The sequence below is a fragment of the Procambarus clarkii genome, chromosome 3 (assembly GCF_040958095.1).
Source record: "Procambarus clarkii isolate CNS0578487 chromosome 3, FALCON_Pclarkii_2.0, whole genome shotgun sequence".
Lineage (NCBI taxonomy): Eukaryota > Metazoa > Arthropoda > Malacostraca > Decapoda > Cambaridae > Procambarus > Procambarus clarkii.
The window spans coordinates 18,028,829-18,047,232 of NC_091152.1; the positions used below are offsets into that span (position 1 = coordinate 18,028,829).

At 47.1% G+C, this 18,404-nt stretch overlaps 1 protein-coding gene across 2 annotated transcripts in view; it reads right to left on the bottom strand.

Moving 5' to 3' along the window:
• The window catches only part of LOC123760858 (phenoloxidase-activating factor 3), a 67,720-nt gene extending 50,928 nt beyond the window's left edge, over positions 1–16,792 (bottom strand). Inside the window, exons 1-2 of one of the 2 annotated variants that reach the window (XM_069329630.1) lie at positions 16,657–16,751; positions 9,734–9,905 (exon numbers count right to left, since the gene is read on the bottom strand). In XM_069329630.1, coding sequence (XP_069185731.1) covers positions 9,734–9,743 — 10 coding nt within the window. In that variant the 5' untranslated portion in view covers positions 9,744–9,905; positions 16,657–16,751. Of the gene's footprint in view, positions 1–9,733; positions 9,906–16,656 lie in introns of both variants that reach the window. The other variant, XM_069329637.1, reaches the window with a different exon arrangement.
• Between the last annotated feature and the right edge of the window lie 1,612 nt (positions 16,793–18,404).

Consider the following 18,404-nt stretch of genomic DNA (forward strand, 5'->3'; position numbering starts at 1 on the left):
GAAACATTGGTAAGACGAAGCAAAGAGAATCTTGTAAGCAACACAAACGGACAGAAAGAGGAAGGTGGTGAAGAGAAACAGGAACCACAGGAGGGGTATAAGTCAAAGCACAACAGAGGTGAGAGTGAGGATGCTGTAAGGACCGTGCAAGATAGCGAAGATAGTAGTGATCACGGCGATCCTGGAGTGAGAGAGAAAGTCAGTGTCAGCGTACAAGCCGAGGGTAGGAGTGGAACGAAAGGCACCAGAGCCGAGGTGCAACCCAGTATGGTGCAAAGCATCAAGACAGCGAAGAGTAGAAGGAGAAGCAGAAGAGTAAGCAGGGTAGCCATAATCGAGTTTAGACAGGACGAGAGAGGAGTGCAAATAGAGGAGTGTGCGCCTATCTGCACCCAAGAAGTATGGGACAAAACCTTAAGGTTAAGGACCTTAGAGCATTCAACAGGGAGGTAAGAGATATGGGGCGACTAGGACAAACGAGTGTTAAAGAATAATCCCGAAAGCTTCACATAAAGCGACAAAGAGCGACGAAGAGCGACCCGCTGCCGAGTAAAAGTCATAGCACAAGTTTTGGTTGTAGAGAACTTGAAGCCATGATTGCTGGCCCAAGATGACACGGCATCAATTGCAAGTTGAAGCCACCGTTGAAGGAGAGGCGAATCATCACCTCGACAGCAAAGAGTAAGATCATCAACATAAAGAGCGGAGAAGATGCCAGAAGGAAGGGAGGAAAGAAGACCATTGAGGGCCACCAGAAAAAGAGTAGTACTAAGAACACTACTTTGGGGCACACCTTCGTACTGCCGAAAAGAGGCAGAGAGAGTGGCACCAAGCCTGACTCTAAAGGAACGACGTATACGCCCCACAAACGCCACCTTAAGAACCGTCAGTCCGTCGAGATCTGGTTCAGTGACGAAAGGGGGATTGACAATAAAAGGTTCCCCCGTTAGAGGCGTTGGGTACTACAGTTCTACGGGTGCACGAGTATGCCTCCTCAAGCACCCGGGCGTCAAAATAAAAGAAGGCCAAAAGAAGAATCAAAACAGTCAAAAGGTCGGCGGGGAATGACAATGAGAAAGGAGAAGAGGGGGGGGGGGGGGAGATAAACGAAACAGAAGGAAAAGGAAAAGTTGTCCCGTATAATTAGAGAGGACAGCAGCAGAAGCACAATGTTACAAAAGAACAGAGGACCGTCCCAAGGAGCATCACACTCCGCCAGCCGCTCACCAAGCCCCCTCGCGGCAACACCGAGCTGGACAGGAAGAGGGGATCAGGTGGAAAGAACTATTCACATTTATAAATTGAAACCGTATCATGCTAGGGAGGAACTAGAGCTGCCTCCAGGAAGTCTAGTTCCTGGCCCAGCAGTGCTGACTACTAACTCAAACGACGAGTCAGATGTAGAGGATGACACTGTCAACTGTCATCAGTAGTCAAGTGCACTCTCGTCACCTCATGGTAACAACATCTCGCACTGTACAGTAAAGGTTAAAAGTAACTCCCTTAGTTACTATTGTTTAGAATTCATTAAATTTTCCTGTAGAGGCAATGATGTGGATTTATTAAGTGTGCTTAACTCAGGTAGCAGACTTTACCTTGCTCGGGGGTTTCCAACCTCCTAAAGACCCAGAGTTATAACCATGCTTCTACTATTTTGTTGTCTGTCTTTCTCCCAGGTCTGATTTGTACACCTGTCCAGCTGTTCCAGCAACACGTGAAACCATGATCGAAATCAGTAGCATTGGGATGACCTTCCTTTCTGTGAGGAACAGAGGGGGGGGGGGACCAAACAACACACTAGAAAGTGAAGAGACGACGACGTTTCGGTCCGTCCTCAACTATTCTTGAGAATGGTCCAGGACGGATCGAAACGTCGTTGTCCCTTCACTTTCTAGTGTGTGGTTTGGTCAACATATTTCAGCCACGTTATTGTGACTCCTCGTCTGCATCAGGGGGGAGGTACGTTATACAAAACCCTACCCCCCACCTGACCCAGTAACTCGTCAACTGGTTACTTTGATGGAGCGACTCCTACACTCGGCCGACAGCTCAGCATGCTGCCTACAATGAAGCAGTCACCGGATGTCAACGTTTAACACCATCGTGGGTAGCTGTCTCGTTGTCACCACCACCCACCAGCTGCGTCGCCAAGACTGCAGCCAGACCCAAGTGTATTACATGTCCGAGAGGGAGTCAACCATTAGCAGTACTCACCATTCTCTCCTCAAGATCTGTTGTTCTGTCGTCTGATGTAACGGACAAGCGGAACAAAGGTTGTCACAAGGCCAACGCCACAGACTCCCTATAGAGCACAGTTGACTCGCCATAGAAGGGTGCAAAATTACCTCCTTCGGCCCAAGGTCAACTGTAGTATTCACAAATGGTGTTTACGGCCAAGTAGTCTTGTGACATCAAGAAACGCCTTAGATAACGTGGACCATGGAGACTGAAGTCGGGAATCATCGTTTTGCAAACACGCCACCCACTTCAACGGCCCTCTGAAGACACTTCCGTCGTGAGACACCTTTGCTAATCTGCACTACTATGGTCAGCTGTTGTTATCAGTCTCATCCGTCAAGACTACATGCGAGCTATGAGAAGTGACTCTTTAGTGGGGTTCACCCGGCAGGTGCCAGCCGGCCACAAGCCTCACTTGCCACTCAACTCCACCCAGTCATGAAACCGGAATAGGGTTATCTTGAGATGATTTCGGGGCTTTTTTTTTCTAGTGTCCCCGCGGCCCGGTCCTCGACCAGGCCTCCACCCCCAGGAAGCAGCCCGTGACAGCTGACTAACTCCCAGGTACCTATTTACTGCTAGGTAACAGGGGCATTTAGGGTGAAAGAAACTTTGCCCATTTGTTTCTGCCTCGTGCGGGAATCGAACCCGCGCCACAGAATTACGAGTCCTGCGCGCTATCCACCAGGCTACGAGGCCCCCTACGAGGGTGCTAGAGGACCAGGATTCTCTACCGTCAACGATTGATGGTCGTCCGATCTACAATCATATACGCGTCAGTCGTCTAACATCACTGTTTTAAAAAGATTTAAACAAAAATAAAAAAGATTTTAAAAAGAAAATCCTCTTACGACTCAATATTGTATTTAATAATCAACCTTGCTCAGAGACCTATGTAATTATATCAGTTGAGTAAGAGTCAACCACCGTTACTTGACTACGGGCATATGAGTCAGTCAGCATGAGAACAAGTTGTCCTGATAGACACACATAACCAACTCCAGAGTCACTAGCAGCCTCTGCAGTGAGAAATGGCTACCGACCAACTTCTTGTAATTCATTACATTGGAAGTAATTGAGGCTATTCAATATTGTATTAAATAATTAACCTTGCTCAAGTGTCTATATAATTACCATCATTTTTGAGGATAAAACTAAGCAACTTCACTAGGCAACTAAGTCACTCTAAGTTGCCTAGTGAATTACCTGCTTGATACCTGTATAAACATCAGAGGTCCGCGGTTGTTCAACGTCCTACCAGCGAGCATCAGAAATATAGCCGGAACAACCGTGGACATCTTCAAGAGGAAACTAGATTGTTTTCTTCAAGGAGTGCCGGAGCAACCAGGCTGTGGTGGGTATGTGGGCCTGAGGGCCGCTCCAAACAACAGCCTGGTGGACCAAACTCTCACAAGTCAAGCCTGGCTTCGGGCCGGGCTTGGGGAGTAGAACTCCCAGAACCCCATCAACCAAGTATCAACCAGGTATCATACCTGGTTGATGGGGTTCTGGGAGTTCTTCTACTCCCCAAGCCCGGCCCGAAGCCAGGCTTGACTTGTGAGAGTTTGGTCCACCAGGCTGTTGTTTGGAGCGGCCCTCAGGCCCACATACCCACCACAGCCCGGTTGCTCCGGCACTCCTTGAAGAAAACAATCTAGTTTCCTCTTGAAGATGTCCACGGTTGTTCCGGCTATATTTCTGATGCTCGCTGGTAGGAATTCGAATTGAATTGACGAATTCAGTTGAATGACAGAATTGACGAATTCAATTAGTCATATTAGTGAAGATGGCAAGTAAGTGAGGCTAGAGCAGTGGCTTGGGTCAGCTTACAAGCTGGAGGTCAGGGTGAGGTGTGATCAGTGTGGGGTCAGCAGGCAGTGGATACATGAACATTTCATCTATTTCCACTTCAATTCCCCTGAGTATTTTATATGTCCCTATCATATCTCCTCTCTCCCTTCTTTTCTCTAGTGTCGTAAGGTTCAGTTCCTGCAGACGCTCTTCATATCCCATCCCTTTCGGAATAAAAAGTCCTAATTTCAAACTGCGAATACGTGCAGAGAGCCAGAATTTGGCTCCAAAATATGGCTCAAGGGTCAAACTTAAGATGTGAGGGATGTTTTGAAAACTGAAGAGGACCACTCCCAGAGCCAGCAACATCTCGGCAAGAGGAAGTTGGCAGTATTCAAGGTAGAGTCAACTGTGAGTTAAACACCAGTATATTAGTCAGCACCATTGCCTCAGATAGGAATATTTCAGTGTTAGGGAGTGTTCATTTACCTTTTTTGTGTTAATAAACGATTTGTAATTAGTAATGGTGTTTATTTAAATTTTCCCCCATTTTTATATGTCTTTATCTAATCAATACCCGCCAAACACACACCGAAACTACGACGTTGGTACAACGTTCGAACAAGTTTTAACACCTCCTAAGCAGTTATAACAACCAATATAGCAAGTTGTAACAACGTTCTAATACCTCATAAACACGTTAAGCCAAGATGTAACAACTTTATTACAAGTTGTAACAAGCGGAAAATAGGGACAGATACGGTCTGTGTTTCCAGGGTAAGATCCTGTGTTTTTGTAGTATAATCCCACGCGTTTTTGTAAGCCGCTTCATCGATTCAATATATTCTCCCTTGGTACATTTGCTAAACAACACTTTAAAGTAGATTCATCCATCCTTTCCAATAAACAGTCTCCGTGGTGTAGTGGTAAGACACTCGCCTGGCGTTCCGCGAGCGCTATGTCATGGGTTCGTATCCTGGCCGGGGAGGATTTACTGGGCGCAATTCCTTAACTGTAGCCTCTGTTTAACGCAACAGTAAAATGTGTACTTGGATGAAAAAACGATTCTTCGCGGCAGGGGATCGTATTCCAGGGACCATAGGATTAAGGACTTGCCCGAAACGCTACGCGTACTAGTGGCTCTACAAGAATGTAACAACTCTTGTATATATCTCAAAAAAAAAAAGGGGATCTACATTCTTTTATTTATGTTGCAATTGACTGGTTCTTTCCCGCAGTCAATTGGCATGATTACAGAACCTCTCGGATTACGTGGTGGCAGCAGTAAGTCTCTCAGAGTTGGCCTGAAACTGGAGTTTGCCTGAAGTACAGCGTTGCATTACAATGCTGTACTTCCAAGCGAAGTACAAGCGAAACCAAGCGCCACAAACGCTTGGTTTGTGGCGTCTTGGTGATCAACACTGAGGTTTACAGGGTGTTGGACTGGAGGCTTGGTGATCAACACTGAGGTTTAAAGGGTGTTGGACTGGAGGCTTGGTGATCAACACTGAGGTTTACAGGGTGTTGGACTGGAGGCTTAGTGATCAACACTGAGGTTTACAGGGTGTTGGACTGGAGGCTTGGTGATCAACACTGAGGTTTACAGGGTGTTGGACTGGAGGCTTGGTGATCAACACTGAGGTTTACAGGGTGTTGGACTGGAGGCTTGGTGATCAACACTGAGGTTTAAAGGGTGTTGGACTGGAGGCTTGGTGATCAACACTGAGGTTTAAAGGGTGTTGGACTGGAAGCTTGGTGATCAACACTGAGGTTTACAGGGTGTTGGACTGGAGGCTTGGTGATCAACACTGAGGTTTACAGGGTGTTGGACTGGAGGCTTGGTGATCAACACTGAGGTTTACAGGGTGTTGGACTGGAGGCTTGGTGATCAACACTGAGGTTTACAGGGTGTTGGACTGGAGGCTTGGTGATCAACACTGAGGTTTACAGGGTGTTGGACTGGAGGCTTGGTGATCAACACTGAGGTTTACAGGGTGTTGGACTGGAGGCTTGGTGATCAACACTGAGGTTTACAGGGTGTTGGACTGGAGGCTTGGTGATCAACACTGAGGTTTACAGGGTGTTGGACTGGAGGCTTGGTGATCAACACTGAGGTTTACAGGGTGTTGGACTGGAGGCTTGGTGATCAACACTGAGGTTTACAGGGTGTTGGACTGGAGGCTTGGTGATCAACACTGAGGTTTACAGGGTGTTGGACTGGAGGCTTGGTGATCAACACTGAGGTTTACAGGGTGTTGGACTGGAGGCTTGGTGATCAACACTGAGGTTTACAGGGTGTTGGACTGGAGGCTTGGTGATCAACACTGAGGTTTACAGGGTGTTGGACTGGAGGCTTGGTGATCAACACTGAGGTTTACAGGGTGTTGGACTGGAGGCTTGGTGATCAACACTGAGGTTTACAGGGTGTTGGACTGGAGGCTTGGTGATCAACACTGAGGTTTACAGGGTGTTGGACTGGAGGCTTGGTGATCAACACTGAGGTTTACAGGGTGTTGGACTGGAGGCTTGGTGATCAACACTGAGGTTTACAGGGTGTTGGACTGGAGGCTTGGTGATCAACACTGAGGTTTACAGGGTGTTGGACTGGAGGCTTGGTGATCAACACTGAGGTTTACAGGGTGTTGGACTGGAGGCTTGGTGATCAACACTGAGGTTTACAGGGTGTTGGACTGGAGGCTTGGTGATCAACACTGAGGTTTACAGGGTGTTGGACTGGAGGCTTGGTGATCAACACTGAGGTTTACAGGGTGTTGGACTGGAGGCTTGGTGATCAACACTGAGGTTTACAGGGTGTTGGACTGGAGGCTTGGTGATCAACACTGAGGTTTACAGGGTGTTGGACTGGAGGCTTGGTGATCAACACTGAGGTTTACAGGGTGTTGGACTGGAGGTTACAGTAAGGACTCTGGTGAATATCAGTCCGATAAATAGCGGTCAGCATTAACCTAGAATAAGAGGTAAAGGTTAGGTACCTTTACAACCACCCCATCTCCCCCTCACTCACCCTTCACCACCACATCCCCCCCTCACTCGCCCTACACCACCCCATCTCCCCCTCACTCGCCCTACACCACCCCATCTCCCCCTCACTCGCCCTACACCACCCCATCGCCCCCTCACTCGCCCTTCACCACCCCATCGCCCCCTCACTCGCCCTTCACCACCCCATCTCCACCTCACTCGCCCTTCACCACCCCATCGCCCCCTCACTCGCCCTACACCACCCCATCTCCACCTCACTCGCCCTTCACCACCCCATCTCCACCTCACTCGCCCTTCACCACCCCATCCTCCCACACTGGAGGGAAACAGCTTTGTAACACACCACCAACATGGGTTCAGAGATGGTAAATCGTGCCTCACAGGCCTAATAGAATTCTATGACCAAGCAACACAAATTAGGCAGGAAAGAGAAAGGTGGACAGACTGCATTTTCTTGGACTGTCAGAAAGCCTTTGGCACAGTATCTCACAAAAGGCTGTTACAAAAGTTGGAGAAGCAGGCAGGAGTAAAAGGTAAGGTGCTCCAGTGGATAAGGGAGTATCTAAGCAATAGGAAACAGCGAGAAACGGTGAGGGGGGAGGCATCAGAGTGGCGAGATGTCACCAACGGGGTTCCACAGGGTTCTGTTCTTGGACACATCCTATTTCTAGTATATGTAAACGACCTTCCAGAGGGTATAGACTCATTCCTCTCAATGTTTGCTGATGACGCAAAAATTATGAGAAGAATCAAAACGGATGAAGATAGACAGAGACTACAGGACGACCTGGACAAACTGGAGGAATGGTCTAGAAAATGGCTGCTGAAATTCAACTCAGGAAAGTGTAAAGTAATGAAATTAAGCGAAGGGAACATAAGGCTGAACACACGGTATCATCTAGGAGGTGAAATCCTGCAAGTGTCAAATAGAAAGATCTGGGGGTCGATATCACAGTGAACCTGTCCCCAGAGGCCCACATCAAAAGGATATCATCAGCGGCATATGCTAGACTGGCCAATATAAAAACTGCCTTTAGAAACTTGTGTAAAGAATCGTTCAGGACCCTGTATACCACTTATGTAAGACCAATCCTGGAGTATGCAGCTCCAGCCTGGAGTCCATACCTAGTTAAACACAAGATGAAGTTAGAGAAGATTCAGAGGTATGCCACCAGACTGGTCCCGGAACTAAGAGGAATGAGTTCCGTGGAAAAGCTAAGGGAGCTGAACCTCACAACCCTGGAAAACAGAAGAGTAAGGGGAGACATGATAACCACCTACAAAATTCTCAGGGGAATTGACAGGGTGGACAAAGACAAACTCTTCAGCACGGGTGGGACACGAACAAGGGGACACAGGTGGAAACTTAGTACCCAGATGAGCTACAGAGACGCTAGAAAGAATTTTGTCAGTGTCAGAGTAGTTAATAAATGGAATGCACTAGGAAGTGATGTGGTGGAGGCTGACTCCATACACAGTTTCAAGTATAGATATGATAGAGCCCAATAGGCTCAGGAACCTGTACACCAGCTGATTGACAGTTGAGAGGCGGGACCAAAGAGCCAGAGCTCAACCCCCCGCAAGCACAACTAGGTGAGTACACTCGCTACCACACCTCCCCATCCTCCCCCCCCCTCACTCGCCATCACAATAATCTTTTCCTACTCCGCCCTGACACAAGCTACAGGTGGTGGGTCAGGGCCAACTGGTCAGACCTGCAGCCTCCACAACCATGGCCAACTGGTCAGACCTGCAGCCTCCACAACCATGGCCAACTGGTCAGACCTTCAGCCTCCACAACCATGGCCAACTGGTCAGACCTTCAGCCTCCACAACCATGGCCAACTGGTCAGACCTTCAGCCTCCACAACCATGGCCAACTGGTCAGACCTTCAGCCTCCACAACCATGGCCAACTGGTCAGACCTTCAGCCTCCACAACCATGGCCAACTGGTCAGACCTTCAGCCTCCACAACCATGGCCAACTGGTCAGACCTTCAGCCTCCACAACCATGGCCAACTGGTCAGACCTGCAGCCTCCACAACCATGGCCAACTGGTCAGACCTTCAGCCTCCACAACCATGGCCAACTGGTCAGACCTTCAGCCTCCACAACCATGGCCAACTGGTCAGACCTGCAGCCTTCACAACCATGACCAACTGGTCAGACCTTCAGCCTCCACAACCATGGCCAACTGGTCAGACCTGCAGCCTCCACAACCATGGCCAACTGGTCAGACCTTCAGCCTCCACAACCATGGCCAACTGGTCAGACCTGCAGCCTCCACAACCATGGCCAACTGGTCAGACCTTCAGCCTCCACAACCATGGCCAACTGGTCAGACCTTCAGCCTCCACAACCATGGCCAACTGGTCAGCAAGACCATCAGTGTTAACAACCCTTAAATCTAACATCCTATAATAATAATCCTAGCTACAATATGCAGATAACTTGCTGCTGATCTTAGACTAACCTATTAACCAATACTAACACAAATTAATTTAATAACTCGTTCAAAGAAAACGAGATTACAGTGGAAATTTCCCTTAAACATGGGATATATATATTGCAACGTCATAAAATATCTACATTCAATATAAATTAATCCCAAAAATTCCCAGTTCAGTATTAAAATTAATGAAAAACTGTTCCCTGTGACTGGATTAAATACATTTAGAATTAAAACCAACTCCTCCCCACCTTGGGCCATAAAGACACAGAAATCGAACCGGTTCTGGTGGCGTCACGGAGCAGGTGAAGGCGGGAAACAGCATTGTGTAACCACAAAACCTCTGGTGAGGACGCACCCAGAAGCAGCTACGTGTATACTCGTGAACTGGAGCCATCTAGACGTTCTTCAGCTGCTGCAACCCTTAAATAACGAGAGTACCTCGTTATCTTGAGTTGATTTCGGGGCTTTAGTGTCCCCGCGGCCCGGTCCTTGACCAGGCCTCCACCCCCAGGAAGCAGCCCGTGACAGCTGACTAACACCCAGGTACCTATTTACTGCTAGGTAACAGGGGCATTCAGGGTGAAAGAAACTTTACCCATTTGTTTCTGCCTCGTGCGGGAATCGAACCCGCGCCACAGAATTACGAGTCCTGCGCGCTATCCACCAGGCTACGAGGCCCCTTACCAGGCTACGAGGCCCTCGTATCCGGTTGGTCAAAATAATTCACATTTTATTAGAGGGCCCTATAATATATTATAGTCAACCGGTGATGAGGCCCGCGAACCAATAAGACACGGTGAGCGTCTCTCACAATCACTCAAATAATCATATTTAACCTGCCACTTCTGTGATAAGAAGTATATCTGTAGTTGTTATATTGTATTCTTCCGGCAGATCTTCTGTGGGAACCAAGCGACATTAACCGGTTGCTTCACGTGGGAACAGACGCCATAAAGCCAGTATAGGCCTTATAGTCATAAGGCCTATAACTAGCAGACTGCTCACGTGTCTACGTGGGGAACTCTGCCCTCAATATCTTTAACCTGTATGTTCCTAGTGATAAGTTTAATTATACTGACCCTCCTATCTCTATTCAGACTGAGCCTACCATCATTATAGGTGATTATAACGCTAGGCATAGGAATATTGGTAATTCGCAGTTCAGTAATCGTAACGGCAACCAACTGGTGTCACTATTAGGTAGTCACGATGATGCACAGATTGTGGGTGACCTTGAACCGACGCATATCTACAGAGGTATTCTTGATCTATGTCTCGGTGTCAACGTCTCCCACACCGTCTGTGCCTCGTCAGTAGTGCCAGATATGGCGTCTGATCATCTGGCCATATTTGCCACTGTAAGCATTGGAAGCTCTATCCTCCCTGGTGGAGTGTTCAAGCGGAAGAGGCTGGCTGTGTCCATCGATCAACGAGACAATTGATCTCATGTGTCAGAATGGTACAGTTCATCTGAACCTTCATCTGTTGAAGATTTTAACAATGAGCTCACAGGTACTATCGAGCAGTTTATAGAATCACTTGATCCACCGTCCAGGCCACGTAACCCAAATTACACTGGTCATAGCACTTATGCCTATTATAATGATTCCAAATTACATGCACTTAAATGCACTGCCAGACGAATTGGACTAGCTTATAGAAGGACCCGCACTGCTGAAATGCTTAAACTCTTTCGAGCGGCTCTGGCTGAGGTCAGGGAACGTATGGTGGAGCTGAGGCAGACAGACTGGGAAACTTTTGTCAGTGGTCTCAATTCTCACACGCCACTAAGTCGGGCATGGAAGGATATCAACAAGATCAGAGGGGAAAAATGCTGCAGAGATCTCGTACCCTAATCCTCTGCACAGAGCAAATGAGCTTGTTGATGCTTGGGCCACGACTTCCAGCTTTGACAGTCTTCCTCTTCCCTCACAGAATGAATTAAATAATAGATATACTGATAGATCAAGACTCCTTGACTTCATGCTTCATCAAGAGGATAACTGTGACATGCTTTTTACTGAATACGAACTAGACTCTGCTCTACATAAAGGCAGAGCTACATCACCCGGGGAGTGTGGAGTTACTTACAGCATACTGCATATGCTTCTGCTAGTTCCAGGGCATCCCTTGCTTGAATTGTATAATATGAACTATGTAACTGGGGAGCTTCCAAAATCATGGACCAACAAGCTTATTATTTCCATTCATAAACCTAACCAGCAGAGTGCTTTTCGCCCAATCTCCATCATTAGTTGTCTCTGTAAGTGTCTTGAGAAGATGGTTCTCAACTGTCTCCTTTACAGAATTAGTAACATGTTGTCTCCCCAGGTATATGACTTTACGCATGGAAAGAGTGTACATCACTGTATTACCGCCTCCCTCATCCTGCATACTGAAAGGTCATATACCACTTTATTAGATCTTAAGTCAGCCTTTGACATTGCTAACCCACACGTCATTCTGAGCGAACTTGCTAAAATGAATGTTGGAGGATGGCTACTACGGTGGATAAGAGGCTATCTATCCATCAGGAAGTCATCTGTACTGTTCCAAGGGCATATGAGTGTAACGAGAGATTTTGAACTTGGCACTCCACAGGGAGGTGTCCTTAGTCCTACTCTGTTCAATGTGTTAATCAATGCACTTCTAAACTCAGTAACTAGGAGCCCCAGCGAACGCATCATTAGCTATGTGGATGATATACTAATCAACACCAGTGGGTATACCAACACCCAAAATGTTCTGAACTCTGTATTACACACATGTCAGGAACTAGGCTTAGTTATCTCAGTAGAGAAAACAAAGATCCTGAACCGACACCCACCCAGACGGGGTGGGGCTGCTCGCAAGATGCAGCTGCATGATGGCTCTCTGCTCGACTATGTAACCAGACACAAATACCTTGGTCTTGAAGTTCCACTGTACCACAATGTTGTAGCCAGACTGGGTCGCCAATGTAGAGAGGCTTCGTGCTCTCAAGGCTGTAGCAGGCTACCATCCAAGCTGTGGTGCAAATGTGAGAATTGGCAAAATGATGTATCTCTCATATATTAGATCTCTGATCGATTATGCTGCACCCATGCTTGCTCTAGTGCCTGGGAGAATGCTTGGAGGGCTGGAAAAGATGCAAAACGAAGCCATAAGGATTATCCTCGGATGCCTCCTGTTACGAACCCGACTACATCGTCGGAGAATGGAGAACCGAGCTCAGCCCCATCTAGGAGTCAGCTCCCTCACCCCCATGGTATCGAACGTAATGTAGAAAATGCCATCTGGTGCTGGCTGTCTAATACCTGCTAAAGGCTCAAGAGTCCTGCCTTGGTCAGCCAGAGGAGTCGCTGTGGATGACCTCTGGTGAGGTGGCGACTAGAAATCAGCGTCATCTGTTGTGATATGAGCTGAATGTCAATGCCAGAGACCGTAAGTGGTCTTTCCTAGTTTCATCAGTACCGGCCAGTTTACCGATGACGTGTCTGTATCCACAGAGGCGACATAGGGCTGCAGTGATATGGAGACAAGCAGTCTACCCTGGGCAGCCTAATCTCTCTAGACTTAATTTTGCTGGACGACTATGTGAGTCGCCGCCAAAGAGGAATCGTGTGGTATCTGCTTTCTGCCAGTGGAATGGCAGTGAAAGGAGTCGGCGTAACCCGGGACTGGCGAAGGGAGACACGACCGGCAGTAAGGTGTCATTGAGGAGTGTAACTAGCTCGTCGCTAGAGGCTCCTACCAGGAGTTAGCTACCCTTGTATTTGTTTGTGTAGTGGCCCCTGTCAGCGCGTGACTGAAGGTCTCTGCCAGCACTTGGCTGGAGTGATTGTGGGCATTCACAAGAGGCTCCTCATGATATTGTTGGTAGGCTGGCCTATTGGCAAGGGTAGACTCGTTGGTGTTTCCCAGTACTGGTTGAGGACAGTACTGTGTGTTGAGGAAACACGGAAGCTGACAAAGACTGCATTGCGTTAGCATCGAGGAGTGCTTGGTGTCCTATGTGAGAGTGACACATGTAAATATTCATGTGTAGTAATATTAGTTCATTTTATATTTAAAGTGATGGGGAAGTGATAATAAGTTAAGTGAATATATTGATAAAGGATGAAGTGTTGTGTTCATTTCAACTCCCCCCTTTTTTTACTTGCATTACCAAGCCTACTCCTTGAAAACCACTACCGATTTGGGGTCGGACACATTTTGGTTCCACCATCAAAGAACCCGTAACACCCTCGTACAACTAAATTACTAAACATTAGGAAGGAACTGAATATTTCCTGTGCAAGTGATCGTATCACTAAAATTAATGTTTTAATTGGTATCGAGATGCTTAGGCTAACCCACCCTAACACCTGCACTGAAGCCCTCCAAGCCTTCTTCCTTGAAAGTCAGCATCCCTCCAAATGGATTACAAAACTGCCACTGAGGTCAGAATGCATAATATTCATCACCTCTACCAAGAGAGATAACGACACTTTCCTGCCTCATGAGAGATTACACCTTACCAAATTACTGGCCCCCCCCTAAGAAGCTGATTAAAGAACAACCCTTGCTTCGACAAGAAGCAAGTCTTGAAGTGGGTAGAATATAGGTGTGTGCATTAATTGGCTGGTGTTGACTTCTTGATGTGTAGTGCCTCGTAGATGTCAAGCCGCCTGCTATCGCTGTATCTATCAATGATTTCTGTGTTGTTTATTAAGACTTCTCTGGTGATGGTTTGGTTGTGGGAAGAAATTATATGTTCCTTAATGGAGCCCTGTTGCTTATGCATTGTTAATTGCCTGGAAAGAGAAGTTGTTGTCTTGCCTATATACTGAGTTCTTTGGAGCTTACAGTCCCCAAGTGGGCATTTAAAGGCATAGACGACATTGGTCTCTTTCAAAGCGTTCTGCTTTGTGTCTGGAGAGTTTTTCATGAGTAGGTTGGCCGTTTTTTTAGTTTTATAGTAAATCGTCAATTGTATCTTCTGATTTTTGTCTATAGGGATAACGTTCCTATTAACAATATCTTTCAGGACCCTTTCCTCCGTTTTATGAGCTGTGGAAAAGTTCCAGTAAAATAGCCTAATAGGGGGTACAGGTGTTGTGTTAGTTGTCTCTTCAGAGGTTGCATGGCGTTTCACCTTCCTTTTTATGTTTTTAGGATGTCTTCAACGAAACCATTGGAGAAGCCGTTGTTGACTAGGACCTGCCTTACCCTACAGAGTTCTTCATCGACTTGCTTCCATCCTGAGCTGTGGCTGAGAGCACGGTCGACATAAGCGTTAACAACACTCCTCTTGTACCTGTCTGGGCAGTCACTGTTGGCATTGAGGCACATTCCTATGTTTGTTTCCTTAGTGTAGACTGCAGTGTGGAAACCTCCGCTCCTTTCCGTGACTGTTACATCCAGAAAGGGCAGCTTCCCATCCTTCTCCATCGCGTAAGTGAAACGCAACCCAGAAAGGAAAGAAGTGGAGGTTTCCACACTGCAGTCTACACTAAGGAAACATAGGAATGTTCCTCAATGCCAACAGTGACTGCCCAGACAGTCCGGACTGAAGACTTCTAATCAGACAAGACTGCCAGTTATTAAACTAACCCCAGTAGATTAATTAACTAACACTTAGTATAATTTTTCCAATTAATCGATAAAACCTCAATTGATAGGCTATTATAATTAATTAACCATCACAGTTGTGTTGGGATATGACTTGTGGGAGAATTTAAATCCATACGGTCCGCTCAATAAAACATACAGTCCACTAAACTATCGAAAGAAATAATAAATAAATCAATTATACATCATAAATAACAACTCTTTAAATAAATCAACTACTAATTAATTAAAATAAATTAAATAAAATCCCACGAGTCACAATTCCCCACAACCATGGCCCACAGTGTTGACAACCGTGACCCACAGTGTTGACAACCATGGCCCACAGTGTTGACAACCATGGCCCACAGTGTTGACAACCATGGCCCACAGTGTTGACAACCATGGCCCACAGTGTTGACAACCATGGCCCACAGTGTTGACAACCATGACCCACAGTGTAGACAACCATGACCCACAGTGTAGACAACCATGGCCCACAGTGTTGACAACCATGGCCCACAGTGTTGACAACCATGGCCCACAGTGTTGACAACCGTGACCCACAGTGTTGACAACCGTGACCCACAGTGTTGACAACCATGGCCCACAGTGTTGACAACCATGACCCACAGTGTTGACAACCATGACCCACAGTGTAGACAACCATGGCCCACAGTGTTGACAACCATGGCCCACAGTGTTGACAACCATGGCCCACAGTGTTGACAACCATGGCCCACAGTGTTGACAACCATGACCCACAGTGTAGACAACCATGGCCCACAGTGTTGACAACCATGGCCCACAGTGTTGACAACCATGGCCCACAGTGTTGACAACCATGGCCCACAGTGTTGACAACCATGACCCACAGTGTAGACAACCATGGCCCACAGTGTTGACAACCATGGCCCACAGTGTTGACAACCATGGCCCACAGTGTTGACAACCATGGCCCACAGTGTTGACAACCATGGCCCACAGTGTTGACAACCATGGCCCACAGTGTTGACAACCATGGCCCCCAGTGTTGACAACCGTGGCCCACAGTGTTGACAACCATGACCCACAGTGTTGACAACCATGGCCCACAGTGTTGACAACCATGGCCCACAGTGTTGACAACCATGGCCCACAGTGTTGACAACCGTGACCCACAGTGTTGACAACCGTGACCCACAGTGTTGACAACCATGACCCACAGTGTTGACAACCATGGCCCACAGTGTAGAGAACCGTGACCCACAGTGTAGACAACCGTGGCCCACAGTGTTGACAACCATGGCCCACAGTGTAGAGAACCATACCTTCACTGTGGTAGGGTTGCTACTGGTGATGTAACCAACACAACACAACTCGCAACAACTCAGGAGTCTCACACAACACTTCCCTCACACTAAACATGAGAGAACTCTCTTCTCTCTCATAATAAGATGATAACAAAAGACTTAGCATGTTAAGTTAGTTAAAAAAGGACGTTCAAATATTTCCTACTTCACACATTCATCTCAAGTCAGTTTGTGTCATAGAGAATAATTGCATAAATAATGAATTTTGGATTAACTGTTATGATAAAAACTCCAGGTGATTACTTTACCTATAACAGCAGCTGGACTAGGCGAGAAGGAGCGGAGATGATGTGTACACCCTCACAGTATGGTGGCCAGAGCCGCACTGATGAGGCCGGCTGGCTGGGGTACCTCTGGACCAGCGTCTCCTTGGCGGCCTTCCAGACCCCTCCCTCCCTCCCTTACTACCACCACCACCACCACCACCACTACTACTACTACTACCACCACCACCACAAGCACCATCAACACCACTACCACCACCACCACCACTACTACTACTACTACTACTATCACCACCACCACCACAAGAACCTCCACAGCCACCACCACCACCATCATCACCACCTCCACCACCACCCCAACCACCACCACTGTGGGAAAACTTGACTCATGTGAATCATATAAATTGATACTATTTAGATAGCTACGAAGGACCACCACTTTTTTGAGAAAAAGTGGAAAACAAAGGTAGAGCAAGTGGTTCAATATTTTACTCCATGAACTAGTGTCCTATGGAAGTTTAAATTAATATTACATTAAATATTAAAGGGACTGTATTATGAGTCAAATTCACCCACCCAAATAGGGGGGGGGATTACATGATAAAAGATTAGTGCATCCCTAGCATTATTCTGGCGGTGGTTCTTCACCAGAATAAATAAATTATGAAAATAAATAAAGTTGATTATATAATAATAATTAGAGGTAAATGTACCTCAATATATTACTGTAATATTTAATAGTATATGGTAAATCAAAGGGTTAGTATAATTGGTCTCCTTGAGAGATCACTAATATAACTACAGAGTTATTACTACGGATCAACATGAGCAGCTTAACTTTATATCTAGAGAGGTGTAATCGGTGGCCACGCTCCACCGACGACGTGTTGCATAGGGCAAATTATTGCACGTGAAGGTAGGGAAGCCTAGCACCTCGGTTGACGTGGACCCGGAGCTGGAAGGCAATTACATTGTAGAAATCTTCTTGATAACGAACTACATGTACATCCTAGATCCTAGGGAGCCGGTCGGCCGAGCGGACAGCACGCTGGACTTGTGATCCTGTAGTCCCGGGGTCGATCCCGGGCGCCGGCGAGAAACAATGGGCAGAGTTTCTTTCACCCTATGCCCCTGTTACCTAGCAGTAAAAATAGGTACCTGGGTGTTAGTCAGCTGTCACGGGCTGCTTCCTGGGGGTGGAGGCCTGGTCGAGGACCGGGCCGCGGGGACACTAAAGCCCCGAAATCATCTCAAGATAACCTCAAGATCTCAAGATAGATTAAGGAATTCTTCTTGTAGGAAAATAATTGATATATATGTTCAAGCACTGTAAAATTCTTCTACAGAAATAATGAATATAATCGCTTATTTAGATTATAAAACTGCTAGAGAGGACACGTACGGGATTTTGTTATTTTATATACAGCCTAACGACAACTAGCCTAAATGTTAACTGTGGCCACATGGTAACAGAAAGGAAATAATAGTTGCCGAGCCGCGTGTCCGTTGATGTAGAGAACTGTGCAATCCTTCGTCCTCCAGCTGCTGCGTGGAAGGCGTTGACTATGGAATTGCAGTTATACTAGTTTTGGGACACGGCTGTGATGTGTCAAATGACGTGGCACCGATCTACTGGTCGTGGGAGCGAAATAAGTAAGATCGAAACGTAGCTCTCTGTTGCACGCTGTCAATGGCGACCGAGTCGCGTGGTGGCTGGCGGCGCTCTCGCGTCGTCTTCCTCCTCCCGATTGCGCATGCGCGGCTCTCGATAG